The sequence below is a fragment of the Panicum hallii genome, chromosome 2 (genome assembly GCF_002211085.1).
Source record: "Panicum hallii strain FIL2 chromosome 2, PHallii_v3.1, whole genome shotgun sequence".
In the NCBI taxonomy this organism is placed as follows: domain Eukaryota; kingdom Viridiplantae; phylum Streptophyta; class Magnoliopsida; order Poales; family Poaceae; genus Panicum; species Panicum hallii.
In genome coordinates, this window is record NC_038043.1 from 2,881,813 (window position 1) to 2,899,492 (window position 17,680).

At 46.3% G+C, this 17,680-nt stretch overlaps 3 protein-coding genes across 3 annotated transcripts; 2 read left to right on the top strand and 1 right to left on the bottom strand.

Moving 5' to 3' along the window:
• Positions 1-1,940: 1,940 nt before the first annotated feature.
• LOC112883483 (protein MARD1-like) lies at positions 1,941-4,529 on the bottom strand. The gene is made up of 2 exons (XM_025948788.1): positions 3,224-4,529; positions 1,941-2,170 (listed from the first exon to the last, which is right to left on the bottom strand). Exons 1-2 carry the CDS (start codon positions 3,943-3,945, stop codon positions 2,068-2,070), a joined length of 825 nt encoding a protein of 274 aa, XP_025804573.1. The 5' UTR covers positions 3,946-4,529; the 3' UTR covers positions 1,941-2,067.
• A 4,683-nt stretch (positions 4,530-9,212) lies between these two features.
• LOC112880104 (potassium channel AKT3-like) lies at positions 9,213-12,792 on the top strand. Its single transcript, XM_025944589.1, has 8 exons — positions 9,213-9,766; positions 9,893-9,950; positions 10,067-10,630; positions 10,753-10,851; positions 10,990-11,022; positions 11,146-11,331; positions 11,531-11,728; positions 11,806-12,792. The coding sequence occupies exons 1-8, from the start codon at positions 9,213-9,215 to the stop codon at positions 12,790-12,792; spliced, it is 2,679 nt and encodes an 892-aa protein (XP_025800374.1).
• A 2,233-nt stretch (positions 12,793-15,025) lies between these two features.
• On the top strand, positions 15,026-17,288 carry LOC112882721 (arabinogalactan protein 1-like). The gene is made up of 3 exons (XM_025947846.1): positions 15,026-15,445; positions 16,687-16,764; positions 16,873-17,288. The coding sequence occupies exons 1-3, from the start codon at positions 15,100-15,102 to the stop codon at positions 17,082-17,084; spliced, it is 636 nt and encodes a 211-aa protein (XP_025803631.1). The 5' UTR covers positions 15,026-15,099; the 3' UTR covers positions 17,085-17,288.
• Positions 17,289-17,680: the final 392 nt, after the last annotated feature.

The following is a 17,680-nucleotide window of genomic DNA, read 5'->3' on the forward strand; positions in this document are numbered from 1 at the left end:
ATGTGCGTGTTATTTTTATTTTTAGAATTTTTCATATATGTAGTAACAATTATAGTAAATGTTATTTTGCGTATATAGCACGCAACTTAGAGGTGTTTGTTACCTGCATCAAAGTTTAATTCTTATCACAATTAATCTTCGGATGATAATTAGAAGAACTAAACATGAGATAATTATAAAACTAATTACACAGATGGACGCTAATTCACGAGACGAATCTATTAAATTTAATTAATCTATCATATCCATAAGTAGCACTTGTTTACTGTAGCATCATATTGTCAAATCATGGACTAATTATGCTTAATAGATTCATCTCGCAAATTTATATCCATCTGTGCAATTAATCTTATAATTAATCTATATTTAATATTCTAATTAGTAATCAAATATTGGACGTGGCAGCACTATCCTACAGGACGCGTCGCTGAGTGAGGTCCAGCCGTCATGGCATCATCGTTGGCAGTCCTTACTAGTCCATTGTATGTGGTGAATTCGAACAACTGTTACGGCATCATGACTGTAATGGTACTTGGCGTATACCTAGCACATTTTGGTCCTAGAACACATTCTTGACTTGGTTATTATGGCGTCACACCTGTAATGTCACCTAACTACTGTGGCGTCATCGCTGTAACGGTACTTGGTACACACATTTGACTAGATCCAGTCCATGGATGCATCGGCGACTGTGCCCAGTTGTCATGGTGTCACAAACGTAATGATGCTTGGTACGCATACAAATTTTGGTTCAAAGGGAGGTGATGCATGGCAACCATGTTTCCAGTTGCCGTGATTCGTCGGTTCAAATCTACGGTGATATTTTGCTACACATCTGGCCTAATTTCTGGCCTAATTTGGTCTTTGCGTTGGGACATGTTGGTGACCATGCCCTGTTTGTCATGACCTCATTGCAGCAATGATACACGGTGTACATCCAACCGAATTTGGTCTACGGAACGCGTTGGTGATGTAGCTCAGTTTTTTTTTAAAAAAAACACGGTACAAGCGCAGACGCTCGCAAACACGGCGATCTAGTTCAGCTGTCATAGCATCACCATCGTAACGGTAACGGTACTACGGGAGCGTGACACCATCGGTGTAATGATCTTGGCCGTACCTCCAACTCAGACTGAATGCACCATTGGCTTCCAGCTTTCATAGCATCATCATGTCTCTAAACCTCGAGATGGGCGAAGGGCTCGGTATGGTAAGGTTTGAAACGCGGCATACCTTGATTTTGCCGTGAGCACCCTCTGCACCTCTACTTCCTCACTTCATCTGTTACCCTGCACTATTGGCCACTATCCATTCAGCAAGCAAGCCTAATTTGTGAGAGAGGAAGAGGAAGAAGAAGATCGAGCCATTATCTAGACCATGGGCTTTATTGTTCCGATATGGGCCAAGAACGAGGACTATTGTTCACACATGAATATAGCTTTTTTTTTAAAAAAAATCTCAACTGTACTAGTTCGACATTTTAGAGTGAAAAAGGTTGCAATGTTATAGTAAAAAGTTTTTAATTAGGTTTTACATAATGTTTAATCAAGTATTCTAAAATGTTGAAAAGCACAACTTTATACATCTTATTGTATAATTAATCAATCGCTAGGCTTAAACGAACAAAGAAAAACCAAAAGAAGGAAGCTAACAAAAAGGGATTTCTATATAATAACCGGCAAGTATTATATGTTATTTTCAATCGAATATGAAAGGAGTAGATTGCTTTATGGTTGGTGTCTTTCTTTTGACTTATTCTGTCTCTGCTGCTGCTAACGTGGGCTTCTTTCTCTGATGCTTTATTTGTTTTCATATGCTGCTGGGCCCATTCCAGATTGCGGCCCATTTCTCACTGCAGCATCTGACTGCATCTTCTATAACTGCATTCAAGGAGCACCAAGCAGAGACTGCTCAGCATTTCTCATGATCACCAGTTATGATTACCGAAAAAAAAAACTACAAATAGAAATGGATAATATTGGTCTCCACGTCCTTTGGGATCAAAATTTCTCACGATGAGAATAATAATTTGTCACTCAACAATCAGCATATAAGCTCTGCTAAAATTCAGGGCTTCAGTTTCACCGATGCATTAGGCGAATCGTCGACTCTTTTGCCCAGGAGCACCTCTTCGTAGTGGTATTGGCTGCTGCAGAATTCTCTCTCACCTCTGGAAGATGAATCAGTAAAAGGATTGTTATAATCCAAGGAATAACATCATGTCAAACTGTGTGTCATAAGTAGCATTTTTCAGGTTATTCTGTTGTACAGCAGTAATAGGACACATTTACTCAATGTAAAAAAGGCATAATTCAGGGCCAGTTCAGATGTGTAATGTGCGATTACAAATCACTATCTCCCAGAACACGCCTTGTACACCTGGTACTAATAATATAACTATGTCTCTATGTTGGGAGAAAGTCCAAAGGAATATGAATTATTAACCCGAATTGTATCCAGGAGCTGAATGATTAGCAGACAACCGTGGTGGCAATATCTATGGTCCATCTCCTCACCAGGGATCCCGAATTCACGGAGACGAAAAACATCACTGTTCAGAGACAAATTCAGGGCCGGCAACGAATGACCGACAAAGATAGGGGACCCCAGATCCACAATCTGTATATCAATGTAATGTCATGGTTCATGGACCACAAAAAAAGGGTCAGTATTGAATCCATTTTCTGCAGCCTGAGACTGCCTGGGATCGATTGGTGTCACTCACAGTCACAGGCTCACAAGCTACCTGCTGCAAATACTTTACAAGCTACTTGCTCCAAGGTGAAGCCTAAAATATTTGCAGAAATCATGTTGCTTTCAGGCCAGATGAAAATGAAATGTTGCTGGAGTGGCTGGCAATAGACCATGAACAATGCGATTGGGCCAAAGGCGTCGCTTTAGACTAAGTAGTTTGACAATAAAATATGACCATGATCTTATCTTGTATCCTACTTCAAAAGCATTTCCATTATCTCTGAATAATAGTTACCATGGAACTAGTCTGAGGCACCTAAACCACTAGTCAGAGAATGCCACTAACAATGATTTAGTGCTGACTGAAACATACTAAATTCATCCAGCTTGAAATCTGAACGACAAAATAACTGAAATCATGCAAATTAAGGTACTGAAATTTAGCAATTCCAGGTAAATTAAGCATCTAAAGAAGTATGAAATTTGATGTGCAGAGTGCAGATCATCAGGAATGAGAGATCTTTTTTACCTATGCAGCAAGAGAGCATCCTTCCTGCATCCAGAGCAAGAGCTCAGGATGCTGCAGGCATCGCCACCAACGCCATCTCCGGCGCCGGCGCTGCTCTCGACGACGCGGTCCTCGAATATGTGGGTCATCCTGGGGTTGGGCCCCCGGGCGATGACGCAGGTGTAGTCCTCCTCGGCCAGCTCCTCCACCTCGCTCCTCCGCGCCAGCCTCGCCGCCGACGACGACAGCGGCGAGCGCTGCACCGGCGAGAGCAGCGCGAGCTGGGCATCCCTGTTCTTGACGCCGAACTCGATCGGTGAGCCCGGGAGGTCGCCGCCGCCGGGCCCTTTACCGGGGGGCGGCGGCGGCAGCTGAACTCTGAGCCGCATCCCGAGGAGTACCCTCCCGCTGTTGCGGTATCCCCCGTCATCGGCCTCGCCGGCGACGAGCACACCGGCGAGGCCGGCGGCCGGGCTGCCGATGCCGCTGCAGGGTGAGGAACCGGACCTGCCGATGCCGCCGTTCCTCGCGCCAGAGCAAGTCAGGTTCTTGGACTGCTCAGGCATGGAGGTGGGGCTCATGGGAGCGTCCGCGGAGAAGAGGCCTGGGAGTGACCTTGTGGAGAGCAGCAGAGAGGCCGGCCTGCCGCCCTCCGCGACCTTGGTGGCGGGAGGTAAGGACGATTGGGGGTCACCGCACCCCATTGCCGCTGCAGCTCCTCCTGATGTCGTCTTCTTCAGCATGGCAGTCAAGAACCCAATCCTCTAGTCCAATCTCAGCCTAACCCAACCCAATCTGTGCAGAGTAGCAAGATGGTTGATTGAATCGATCCTAGAGGAGTGAGGTGGACAAGAACAGGAGAGCAAGAGCTAGGCAGCTTGCTGTTGTTCAGTTGAGTGATCTGAGATGGTTTGGAATAGCGATCGATGAACAGGGAGAGGGAAGAAAAGGGCCAAACAAGTGATCAGAAACAAACAGTGAAACACCCAGGTGTCAGCTAAACCAATCAAAATCAAGTGCGGGGATCAAAGAACCATCCTTGGAACAGAAACCTGGAAACGCAATCCAGTGGAATGGTGTGAGAAGATTGATCCCCCGAATGATCCAGCGAGCATGCAACAGCTCTGCTCTTTCTTAACCAGATTGCTTCAGCGAATGAACGAGAGAACAACGTTGTGGTCTTGTGGAGTTCAGTCAAGGGTGTGTCACAATCTGGTGTGGATAGTGATGACGATGACGATGGTGTGCAGGCAAGGACGACCTATGGAAGCGCACGGGCTACCAGAAGGAGATTATGCCGCTCCCCGAGGGACGCCAGTCGCCAGGATCCGAGGGCCTTATTTAAAGTCGCTCTTCTCAAAACTAGGCCATCCACACATTCTTTATTTGCATCCATGCCCAGCAACAATAATTACACATTTTTCATGAGTGTAGTGGCCACTTCCTCCTAGGTCTGGTGAAACTGGGGCCTAGAGGATCGTGGTACTTTAGAGTTTGCACATTATCAGAGGCATATCATCGTCTTCTATTCCGAATTTTACCTTATCTTCAATGATATCCTAATATCAATATTCATCATCTACGTCAAGACAATCATCCACTAGGCTATTGCGAGCGCCTCAGTGCTCTTCTCGTTCTTCCCATTCCGTCAACCTCTAAGCTTCTCGACCATCATGACTCCTCTTATAATTATATAATTAGAGGTATGTCTCCTCACAGCTCCATGTTTTATTGTGTGAATACCTCAAAGAAAAACTATTGTACACGCTATCTGGTCTGTTGTTGTAAGTTTATCATGACATCGCGCACTACTCAATCAAAAATAAAGGAACATTTGTGTGTGTAATTTGGAGCCAGGTTGAACTAAAATTTTTACAATCCAGGTTGCCCAAACACAAAGTTTGGGTAAAGAAGACGTGGAAATATCATATTTTCCGCAGGTTCTGTTGCAAAAGTGGCCTCTTATCACTTCACTTCTCAACGATTGCATGGAACGAAAGCTCCGCTCAAATTACGAAGATGTGGATGGACGGAGTGCAAGTAGAGGCAGAACAGAACCTGTGCAAATCCACGCACTCCTTTTCCATCTTTGCTTTACCATACACCCTACCTGTGGGCCATGCCTTTGGTGGGACCAGCATGTCATTAATACTGTGGGTTCTGCGTCTATCGAGCGGTGGGGTTCTGCAAGCAAGAGGTCACGTCGAGGTACGTTGCCAATTGTGGTGAACTACCGGTTCCCATTTTCCTTCATTTTATTATTTCGTTCAGTTTTTCATTCCATCCAAATTAACGGTCGTTTTCTCCTAAATTATTAGTTATTTTGATTAGAATTTTGGACGGAGAGAGTATATGAGCTGAGATATAGAAAAATTAAAGTGCCTATACCGAGAAGTTTTAGATGTTCTCGTAGGACAAAGAGTTGTAAAGAACTTCAATAAAAATAAGGAGCATGTTACCATCTATAATCCGACAAAATGAAGCTTAAGTTACAAGCTATATATACAATGAGAGAAAAAAAAGAATTATAGTGGTGAGTAGTGCTTGTCCAAATCCTTGAAATTATCTTTCTTTTTTTTCTTGTTTAAGTTGTTGTTTGAACCCAAATTTTCTTAACTTTTATGGTATCATGCTCGATACACTACGTTTTTGTTAGAATTTTCGACGACTCTTAGCATCATGGGGTTTTATGCTGCCAGCCGCATCTGTCTGAGAGCTGCAAAAGCAAGCCAAGAAAGCAGCTCCTGGTTCATCGTCCATGGCGGCCACGAAAAGAGGCCACGGCCGGTCCTGGTTCCACCCGGCCGCGACGCCGTCGACCGGTCTCCCCCGGCAAAAGCGGCGGCCGTGACATGGACCGGTGATCCGACGGCCGCATCGGTCGGCTGGACGCAACTTTTGATGGATCGAGAAGAGGGGCGATTTGACGCGTCGTCGGCGCCGGCCATCCATCTCTCCCTCCCGTGAGCGAGCGACCTCGCTCATTGTTGCTCCCTGTAGCTAGCGCTCTGGAATATTTAGGGCTCCATTATTGGATCGCCGCATAAATGTCCGGTTTCGCTTTGCAGCGACCCATGCGCCATGACAGGACCTTTAATTTCCCAAGGCTATATATAATATATTTCGATGAGAAATTATTGTTAAATAAACAATATCTCTACTCATTATCCAATAATGGAATGAGTGAACATTTGTTCCTTTCACAAATTTTGTAAATTTAGTGAGGTTTAAGAAGGAAGACGTCTGCTGTTTATTTTTATTTTTATTTTACTTGGTTTGAGAAAGTTAGTGTGAGCCAATGGGGATAATAAGAAGTTGCACAATTGAGCATCTGTATCTGTTCTGTATTTCGCAGAGAGAGAGAGAGAGAGAGAGAGAGAGATCTTTTCCCCTCTTTTCTGCAGGTTATATGTTTGTGTTGATGTCACGAGGCTTTTGCAGCAATCTGAACTCTGAAGGACATGGTAGACCCAAGGAAGGACAGGAACCATGCCGGGGATCCATGCCTTGATACACCACATGACGTGGATGGAGTAAGGCCATGAGTCCAGTGAGGTGACAACAGCGCAGCAAACAATACACGTCGTGTATGGGTGATGGATTAGGGCCTACACTTCTCCACTGTGAAGGCCCACATGATGGATTGATCCATGTATGTTGGTCATCCATGTGGGTGAACAAGTTTAATGATGATGGAGCTAATGGACAATGTGATCAATATCATAGGCCTTGAAACAGAGGATTTCGACAGGTATTTTAGAGGAGTTAAACATACACTGCTTCCTGCAAAATTTACTAGCTAGGTTTCAGATTTATTACTCCTTGCATTGATCATAATTTTATTTTTGTATTTGTTAACCTATCTCTAGCCACGGTACCTTTGAACCAGTCTAATGGTGACATGCACATCATGCAGGCGAGCAAATTGCTCAGTCTAGGTTGGGGTATCACTGAAGAACAACTAAAATAAAATCTATTTGGATTGCGACAGTGCAAATAAGCCCATAATAATATTTTCATTAGCTTTCAACCATGACAGCGAGGGTCGTCAATTAAGTCGTCCATTGTTCTTATCTTGTACTATCCGATTTGATGTAGCTTTGCAATTTCCGGCAACGTGTTATGCGCATTATTTGTTCCTTTGCCACTTGTCAGCTTTGATGTCGATGTGAAGGAAAACTCGGCAACATATCTATATGTAGTAAACTATACCACGGAGTAATACCCAAATTTATCGCTATAAAGAAAAAACGTTAAAAAATGAATTTAATGCATAAGATGGTTACACTACTGCCCGAGTGATGTATCAAGTGTCGTTCTCTCAAATTGGGTCGTACCTCATCTAGGAATCGACAATACTTGTTTCGCTCACATTTATATGTAGTTTCAGTGGTATGATTTGGCAAAGCTGTTCTTACAAGATACTAATATTACTTCTAAAATATATATATTTAAAAATATCGAAATTAAAGTTTTGAAAGTTTAATACAGCCAAAGCAAGGGATGTTCTCTAACCTAAGGGAGTATAATGAAGTAGTAACACTTTTCAAGATTAATCAGCCGGCATACTCTTGTTATTATTGTCTTGAGGACATTTAGAGTACTAATGGCCCATCTAAAATATAAAGAACTAATAGAGCAATGATTCATGAGCAATGATCCATTTGGCCGGCGCACACAGAATGCAAGGGACCTTTTCAAAAGCCATGCACATACAACCAAAACAACCCATCCTTCTAGAAAAGGAGAAACTGAGAAAGATGACACCATCTTCACACTAGGTACTTGGCATGTACTCGTTGCTCCAATTTGGGAGCCTAGTCACAATCCCTTCTGTTTGATTAATGATAGCCCCTGCCTCCTCTAACAACCTCACTGAAAGGAAACATGATCAATAAGTAGACCATGAACTCATATGAGACTGACATGAAAAAACTGGTTATATCACTCGGTATGATTACAAATTACTCATAAATTCCATTAATTCTTTGTAAAACATTATCAGTAATATTCACATCGATTTACTCATGTGTACTATGTGTAGAATAAAGTAATGATGCATATCAATATTGGGTAAATTCTCTGGATCAATAATTTGGGTAGAGGGTTTGTGTGGCGCTTTATAAGATCATTCCAGTGATGTCGAGGAGTTGTTGTATGCCACTAAGCCGGGAATATGCTATGGTTGATGCTATGAGTAGAAGAACTTTATTTTAATGGACCAATTAAGAACGTCAAGACTAAGAGATGGATGGAAGCATGGGTTATGCATATGCATAGTGATACAAATTATTGTCCAAAATTATGCTATACATCTTCAATCTTATCGCGTCATTTCTGGCTTGTCCGTGTATGCTGAGGTGCATTAGGTCAGGATTATGTTAGAAAGATAAGGGGCAGATTAATTGTCGAGGCAACACGTACCAAAAGGAGGTTGCTTCTAGTCTAGGCGTCAACTGCAAGAGCAGAGCAACCAATTACATTCATGGACAGCCATACTCATGGACTCTTTTTCACACCAAATTCTTTCCTAGCAGAAGCTTAACCGTTCTTTTATTTAATCCATACTGTAAATCAATTAGAGTTTCTGTGTTAGGCAGATTATCTAAATTTAAATCACTTAAATGGTTGATTGACAAAAAAAATCAAGGTCTGATCAGCCATCCACAGTCCAAATTAACACATGCTGTGCCTTCTTCCTCCTAGCCATGTGGGCCTCTCACCATTGCCCTTCCTAACCCTCCCTCCCTCCCACCCACCCACCAAATTACAGGGCCCAAGGCCCAAAGCCCAATGAAGCCCAGTTGCGTGATCCGCGTAGCGCCGGCGACTGTCACTCCCGCCCCGCCGCGCGCGCTGCCAGTTACTAATTAAAGCGGCGCGTTCGAGGAAGCGGATCAGACCTCGCCACGATCCGGGCGGTTACACGGAGGAAGGCGCGCGCTAGCCGGCTCGCCGCCGGCGGCCACAGTGACGCCGGGGACCGGACCGCCCACCGCGCGCGCGCGCGATGACGCTGATCTGCGGGCCATGGGGCTGCGGCGGCGGCGGCGGCGGCAGCTCTGCCCTCGCGGACGCGACGAGCGGCCGGCACGGCGCCACGGCCCGCGCGCTCCTCCCGTCGCTGGGCGCGCGCAGCGGCGGGCGGCGGCCGCGGCTCCGGCGGTTCATCGTGTCCCCCTACGACCCGCGGTACCGGCTGTGGGAGCACTCCCTCATCGTGCTGGTGCTCTACTCCGCGTGGGTTGCGCCCTTCGAGTTCGGCTTCGTCCCGGAGCCCGCCGGCGCGCTCGCCGCCGCCGACGACGCCGTGAACGCCGCGTTTGCCGTCGACATCGTGCTCACCTTCTTCGTCGCGTACACGGACCGCCGCACCTTCCTGCTCCAGGACGACCCCCGCCGGATCGCCTGGCGGTACGCCACCACCTGGCTCGCCCTCGACGTCGCCTCCACCATGCCCACCGAGCTCACCCGCCGGATCCTCCCGCCGCAGGCCAGGTCCTACAACTTCTTCGGCATGCTCCGACTCTGGCGCCTCCACCGCGTCGGCACGCTCTTCGCCGAGTACGTACGTGTCGACGGCGGCACCCAAGACTGAGCTGAGCTGAGCTGACCATCAAATTTCAATCGTTCCTCGACGACGAAGATCCTACTCGATCCTGAACATCATTGATTTTGCTTGATCTCTAGGCTGGAGAAGGACAGGAAGTTCAGCTACTTCTGGGTTCGATGCACGAAGCTCATCTGCGTACGTGATCATTTAACTCCGGCATTCTTCCTTCGTCTCCAATTGGCTCGATCGTGTTCAGAATTATTCAGAGTTCATCTGAACGTAACCGGCCGGACACGGCTGCCGGCGTGCAGGTGACGCTGTTCGCCGTCCACTGCGCGGGGTGCTTCTACTACCTCTTGGCGGACCGGTACCCGGACCCGTTGCACACGTGGCTGAGCGCCTCCATCCCGGACTTCCACGGCGCGAGCATCTGGCGGCTCTACGCGGCGTCCATGTACTGGTCCATCACCACGCTCACCACCGTCGGCTACGGCGACATGCACGCCGTCAACACCGGCGAGATGGTGTTCACCACCCTCTACATGCTCTTCAACCTCGGCCTCACCGCCTACCTCATCGGCAACATGACCAACCTCGTCGTCCACGGCACCAGCCGCACCAGGACGTACCGGGACACCATCAAGGCCGCCACCGGCTTCGCCGTGCGCCACCAGCTGCCGGCGAGGCTGCAGCAGCAGATGGTGTCGCACCTCAGCCTCAAGTTCAGGACCGACTCCGAGGGGCTCCAGCAGCAGGAGACGCTCGACGCGCTGCCCAAGGCCATCCGCTCCAGCATCTCGCACCACCTCTTCTTCGCCCTCGTCCAGAGAGTCTACCTCTTCCAGGGCGTCTCCAATGACCTCATTTTCCAGCTGGTAAACTACTCCTAGTACCTATCAAAAGCATTGCCAACTCCATCCATTTGTATCGTCATTCCATGAAATCTGCTGCAAGCACAAGAATTTTCACTGTTCTGTGTGTGAACTGTGAAGTGAAGGTCTCTGAGATGAACTCCGAGTACTTCGCGCCGAGGGAGGACTTCATCCTGCAGAACGAGGCGCCGTCGGATTTCTACATTCTAGTCACTGGTAGTGTGGTAAAAAAAAAGCACACTCTTTTCATCACGATTATAGCTCGAGGTTATTTAATAAATAGTTTATCCAGTAATAACTAGCTAATGATCAGTGAGAAAACAAGAAAATGACAGTGACATGTGCAAGTGATGCATTGGCAGGAGCTGATAGAGCTGCAGAGCGGTGCAGAGCAGGCAAGTCCTCTCTCCATGTTCAGTTGGTTCCATAGCACATTCATTCAGAGGTTGGGTGGGTTCATTCGTCGAGCCGAACGCTTGCGTAATGCGTCGGATGATCTTGATGTGTGTGATCTGCAGCTGGTTGGCACGGCCAGGGCGGGCGATGTCGTCGGCGAGATCGGGGTCCTGTGCTACAGGCCCCAGCTGTTCACGGCAAGAACAAGGTCCCTGAGCCAGCTCCTGCGCATGGAACGGACCGCATTCCTCAGGATTGTCCAGGCCAATGTTGGGGATGGCGTCATAATCATCAACAACCTGATCCAGGTCAGTTCTGTTCACCTTCACCACACATCGAAAACATTGAAAAAAACAGAGAGAGAGAGAGAGAGAGAGAGAGAGAGAGAGAGAGAGACTGAATGCCCATTTCCAGATTGTGCTGTTCGATTTCAAGCTCTGAATTTGTACTGCTTCTTGCTCTGACGAGCTTGTGGATCCCAATGACATCGTGTTGCCCTACTAGCAGTACCTCAAGGAGAAGAAGGAGAGCGGCGCGGTCGCCGGCGTCGCCGAGGAGATCGAGTACATGATGGCCCGGGGTCAGCTGGAGCTCCCTGTCACGCTCTGCTACGCTGCAACCAAAGGAGATGACTTCCTGTTGCATCAGCTCCTCAAGCGTGGCGTTGATCCGAATGAGTCAGATAACTACTGGCATACAGCACTGGTAAATCTTAAGATCCAAGATTGAATTTTACCGTCTGAATCGCAAGTTTACAATGCTTACTGCTCGTGATTTAACAGCACGTAGCAGCTTCCAGTGGACACGAGCAGTGCGTCAGGCTTCTGCTAGAGCATGGCGCCGACCCTAACGCAAGGGACGCGCAGGGGAGAGTGCCCCTGTGGGAGGCCCTGTCCCGGAGGCACCACGCCGCCGCGCGGCTGCTGGCGGACGCCGGTGCGGACCTGTCCTCGGGCGACGCGGCGCTCTACGCCCGCGCGGCCGTCGAAGCCGACGACGCCGCGCTGCTCGAGGACGCCGCGCGCCACGGCGTGGACGTGACGGCGGCGTGCTGGGACGACGGCGCCACCGCGCTCCACCGCGCCGTGCTCCAGGGGAACGCCGGGATGGTCAGGGCCCTGCTCGAGCGCGGCGCCGACCCGGACAGGGAGGACGGCGCCGGCCGGACCCCGAGGGCAATGGCCGACGAGCTCGGCCACGGCGACGTGCAGGAGCTGCTCAGCGGGTGGCGGCAGGAGGTGGCCGAGGGTCCGGAGCAGCAGGGCCCGGCGACGGATCACGGCGGAAGGCTTGAGGCTCAGAAGGTCGCGAGGTTCCAGAGCGCGCCCCCGGCGAGGGTCCCGCAGTGCGACAACGCCGGCTCGTCGCCGTCGCCGCTGCTGTCGAGGCAGAGCCCTCCCAGGCGGATGGTCAGCCTGCGGAACTCCCTCTTCGGCGTCCTCTCATCGTCGCACGTGAACCGGCACGGCGGCGGCGGCGGCGGCGGCAGTCTCAGCCGCCACGAGAGGCACACGCACAGCAGCTCGCGTGTCAGGGTGACCATCTACTGCCCCGAGCAGGGTAGCAGCGCAAGGAAGCTGGTGTTCATGCCGGAGACGGTGACGCAGCTCCTGGAGCAAGGCGGGAGCACGTTCGGGTTCGCTCCGACGAGGGCGGTGACGACTGACGGCGCCGAGGTGGACGACCCGAGGCTCGTCAGGGACGGCGATTGTCTCCTCCTAGTCACCGACCAATGGGTGCCTGACATTGGCATCATGGGACATGGGTAGGGATCAAAATAATAGTATAGTGAGAACATGTTAGAGCTACATCCTAGATAGTGTTGAAGGCGAGTTATACCTCTATGATTTTGGGAAAAAAGAGAGCTGAAAATGATTCTTTGAGAACTCAATTAGCTATTGTTTTGTTCAACTTAATGACCACATAGGTGTAGTGTCTCCCCTCGCAAAAAAAAAGTGTCAAACACATAAGGGATACCCCGAAGATCTTGGATATCAATCATTTATTTATCTTAATACAATATTGTTAAAAGAAGGCACCACATTCGTCACCAGGATTTAAAAATTACCATATTAATCAGAAAAAAGAAGAATATACACCATCGGATTTTATTAAAATCTAACAGTCTAGAGTCTAAACCGTCCCTACTAGATACAATTAATAAATATATATTATATATAAAAATTCAAAATTCAAAAGGAACAAGTCCATATCCAATACAACAACCGGCAAGAGACTAGCGATTATGTAAACTAGCCTATCAATCTGTGCTCCCGCACGAGCTAATTAAAATTAATATAAAAATAAAGCTTATAGCTAATAACCATAATTATCTATCTCACGTCCTCTTTCATCTATTAAATATTCTAACACATACTCTAAAATATATATTTATCATTATCTAGTTGCAATAGATTTTATTTTGCATACACCTCCATATGTGTTTAATATATATTTAATTGAACCATTTGTTTATGAATTGGTATTTTTATCTCTTCCATCATACATGAATATATGGCGACACATATCGTGGGTAGTATTTTTATATAAACAATAATATATTAATAATAATAGAAATAATAGTTTAGAATTTTTTATTGGTGCATTTTAATATTTTTTATAATTATTATATAATTTAGATTCAGATTTAGTGGTTGCTTTAACTTTTAATAATGATATAATTGGATAATTTATATGCAAATTTAAGAGATTGTTTGAATTATTTTTATAATGGCATAGGTGAGTAATTTACATGAAGATTAGGGGGTTAATTTAGAATTTTTTTTATAATAGCAGATGTGGGTAATTTGGATAAAATGATTACTTTAGTCTATTTTTATAATGGTAGAGTGAGTAATTTATTAAGAAAGATAACATATCCAATTACTATTATGATTATAGTTATCAGATTGATGACCGGATGTCTCTTATTTTTGTGAGAATTTCTAGAATTTCTCTATTTTTGAGTGTCCACTTAGGATTCTAGATGGCTTCACGTGGAGGCTTCAAAAGAAGCCTCCAATTAGTAATAGTAAGATATTATTTTCTAATAATAGTAATCAGATTACTTTCTATGTTATGAGAAAAGATAAGATATTATTTTCTAATAATAGTAATCGGATTACTTTCTACGTTGATGAGAAAAGAAGAGGCTTGCAATTATGTAAATATTATTTTCTAATCAGATTACTTTCTATCTCGAGAAGAGATAGGTTTAATTAGATACGATTGGCCATTATTATTGTTACCCTTATCACCCGCTATTATCTTGGTATGCATGCTTCAATAGTGCCATTAGAATTGCAAGCAAAGACATGAGAAGATAAGAATTTTTATCCTTATCACCCGCTATTTCCTTAATAATGTTTCACGGCATATCTTTTGCCATCTTTTTTTTTTGGAAAAAAGAGTCTACAACTTTTTGCAGAGGCAAAACTACTGCAAGGAAAGTGAGAAACCACAGTAGCTAGGGGAGGCAGCACTATTGCAAGGAAAGTGATGGTTTGAATCTTGTATGGGTACAAGTCCAATATAATGGGATAGGTAGGTGGCCAACAACAATATTCATCCATGCAAATATTTATTTTTGAGCTATAGATTGACCCCCAAGAATTCCTTATTGCATAACAACATATCAAGTGGCAGAGGTAGGTGCATATCCCATGCTGCATAGATGGTGAAAGTCGGTGCGTGTCCATAACAGGTGTATCCTCGGCACCATTTTATTCCTTAAACGTGGGGGAAACGACGATTTGGTGACGAACCCTTCCTACCTGAGCTGAACCGTCACCACCATGCAGCACTTTGACAAAGAAGTATAATTTAGTTACGGTAGTTATGCTACCGTGACCAACTTCTGATCAACCAACACAACACCTCACAAGTCACGACTCACAAGCAACCAACATTCCCCTCACGCATCATGCATCCAATCCCCTTCCGCCTTCTCCTCCAGCTATATAAACACGAGCACACATCTTCAACGACGCATCGCATCGATCACTGCAAGTACAAGCAGCAGCCACGTACTCATCACTCTCAGCAAAGACCTGTACGAGCAAGGCTGAGGAATCGAGATGGCGGGCCTGAAAGTGCTGAGGCTGCTCGCCGTGGCCGTGGCAGCGATGGCGCTGGCCTCGCCGGTGGTGCCGGTGGTGTCCGGGCAGCAGGTCGCCGGGCCGCTGTCGTGCACGACGTCGCTGGTCTCCAGCTTCGCGCCGTGCCTCAACTTCATCATCAACAGCACGGCCTCCCCGACGGCCGACTGCTGCCGCTCCCTGGGGGCGCTGATGAAGGCGAGCAGCGGCTGCGCCTGCCTCATCCTCACCGGCAGCGTGCCGCTCGGCGTGCCCGTCAACCGGACCATGGCCGTCACGCTGCCCAGGGCCTGCAACAACGCCTCCGTGCCGCTGCAGTGCCAAGGTATAGTATAGTCCATCCATCCATCAACCGAGCTCCAGCTAGTGCTCATGGCAGTGATTAGTGAAGACCGATACTGCTGCTAAAAATATTTTAGGGACGGGTGCGGTATTCGCTCCTATTTCTTGCAGCTAAAAATGCAATTTTTACAGTTGGATAACGCGCCCGCTTCTAAAAATGATAAAAATAATTTCTATGGGCGAGTCATGCCGGCGTGACCCACCTCTAGAAATTAATTTGTACTGGTGGGTCACGGCATGACCGGTCAGAAAAAAAAATATTGCAGCCAACCAGCCACCACCATAAGCCCTTGTACTGTTGAGTTATAATTTTTTTGATAAAATATACACGCTTGCATCACCCATGGTTCGAACCGCATATCTCAAGCCTCGCACATACCCTGCTCTCCTCCACACTACACAATCACTTATAACTCTACGAGGTATGTTATATTTTTATATCAACTTTGAAATTGATTCGTAGGGGCGGGTAACACCATTATCCGCCCCTAAAATATTTTTCAATTTTATTCCAAAAATTCATTTAAATCTTACATATAGCAACAAATAAAAAAAGTGAAACTTCTGCACTATGGTTATTGTGAACTATAGATAAAGAAAATTATTTTAAGTATATTTTAGTATATATAAAGATTAAGATTGTTGAAATTTTAAAATATGACTCGAGTTGTATGAGATACTGTGCCATAGCCATACGTAGGTTCATAATAATTTTTTGAATAATTAAATGACCTTAAATAAAAAATTTATCAACAATAAAGTTTTAAATCTAGTCATTATCTACAATTTTGATATAAAGTTTGAGTTTATCCGAGATCATATGAAAAAGTTATAATTTCTTTCGCGTGGAACCATTTTTGGGGGCGGGTCATGCCATCATCCGCACCTAAAAATGTATTTTTATGGACGGGTGACGCATCACCCGCCCCTAGAAATGCCACCATTTCTAGAGATGGGTGATGGCGTCACCCGTCCCTATAAATACTATTTTTTGGGGCAGGTTATGCCTTGACCCGTACCTGAAAATAATGCCCATTTGCAGAGGCGGATGATGGCGTAACCCGCTCTTAAAAATACTTTTTTAGGGGCGGATTGGATGCTACCGTACTCCGCTCTATTTGCAGGAGCGGGTTATTTTTTGACCCGTCTCTAGGAAAAAATGGAATATTGCTGCAAATCAATTTTTTTTATTGTGCGAAGATGCTAATCCGGTGATATTTGCAGACGCGACGACGTCGGCTCAGACCCCGGCTCCGGGTCCGGTGGCGGACGCGCCTGCTCCCTCCTCCTTGGCCCCGCTGCGTAAGAAACTGAAGAACCTTGCGAGAACTTGTGTTGCTGATGAGACATTTCGTTTTTTTTTTTGGGAATTTTACTGATGAACGTCGTGGTTTCTTCCGAACTCTGCAGCGCCCGTGACGACCCCGGTGTCGACGCCGGAGGCTGAAGCGCCGGCGCCGACGACGGCGACGCCTGTGTTGGAGCCCACGGCCACGCCGCCGGTCAGCCAGGGGCAGACGAGGCCGACGGTTGTGCCCAGCGCTGCCTGGAGGAGGGCGAGCGGCCACGTGTGGCCTGCCGTTGTGCTGCTGCTCGCAGGAGCTGGAGTCGCCATGGTGTGAGATGTGATCCCCTTGCGGTGGTTAACTCAATATGCGTTGGAATTTTATTTGGTGGAGTGTTTTGGTGAATTTTTAGCAACAGTTTGGTACGCGGGATTGTATTAATATTTGTTTATTTAGCGATTTGGAGTTATGAACTCAGAACCTGCATGTATTTAGTTTATTCTTTCAGGTTGATTGAGAATTGATGGCATGATTTATGTACTCTTACGGTGCCACACATTTTTTTCGTGCTGTAAAAATTGATTTTTTTAAGAAAAAGGAGATGGCTTATTATATGATTATCTAGCAATCACACAACAAATGTGGTTGTTGGGTCTTAAGAAATTGTTGATAGCAAGCTTTAGATAATGTTGAAGTATTTTTAAAGTTGTTGCCGTATGTTGATAGGTATTAAAAAGTGTTGAACTACTCCCTCCGTTCTAAATTATTAGTTATTTTAACTTTTCTAGATACATAGTTTTTGCTATGCATCTGCATATATATTTATATCTAGATGAATAGTAAAGCCTGTGAATTAAAAAAGCCAAAACAACTAATAATTTAGGATGGAGGAAGTAGAAAACTAGGCATAACTCGGATGGTTAGCCGAGATA

What these genes read in the sequence shown, in the direction of transcription:
- LOC112883483 (XM_025948788.1), bottom strand. Translation starts at nt 3,945, where the DNA reads ATGCTGAAGAAGACGACATCAGGAGGAGCTGCAGCGGCAATGGGGTGC. An exon ending in GATGCTCTCTTGCTGCATAG is followed by an intron (nt 2,171 to 3,223) that starts GTAAAAAAGATC and finishes TTCATCTTCCAG; the next exon opens with AGGTGAGAGAGAATTCTGCA.
- LOC112880104 (XM_025944589.1), top strand. Translation starts at nt 9,213, where the DNA reads ATGACGCTGATCTGCGGGCCATGGGGCTGCGGCGGCGGCGGCGGCGGC. An exon ending in GTCGGCACGCTCTTCGCCGA is followed by an intron (nt 9,767 to 9,892) that starts GTACGTACGTGT and finishes CTTGATCTCTAG; the next exon opens with GCTGGAGAAGGACAGGAAGT. An exon ending in TTCTAGTCACTGGTAGTGTG is followed by an intron (nt 10,852 to 10,989) that starts GTAAAAAAAAAG and finishes ATGCATTGGCAG; the next exon opens with GAGCTGATAGAGCTGCAGAG.
- LOC112882721 (XM_025947846.1), top strand. Translation starts at nt 15,100, where the DNA reads ATGGCGGGCCTGAAAGTGCTGAGGCTGCTCGCCGTGGCCGTGGCAGCG. An exon ending in CGTGCCGCTGCAGTGCCAAG is followed by an intron (nt 15,446 to 16,686) that starts GTATAGTATAGT and finishes TGATATTTGCAG; the next exon opens with ACGCGACGACGTCGGCTCAG. An exon ending in CTCCTCCTTGGCCCCGCTGC is followed by an intron (nt 16,765 to 16,872) that starts GTAAGAAACTGA and finishes CGAACTCTGCAG; the next exon opens with CGCCCGTGACGACCCCGGTG.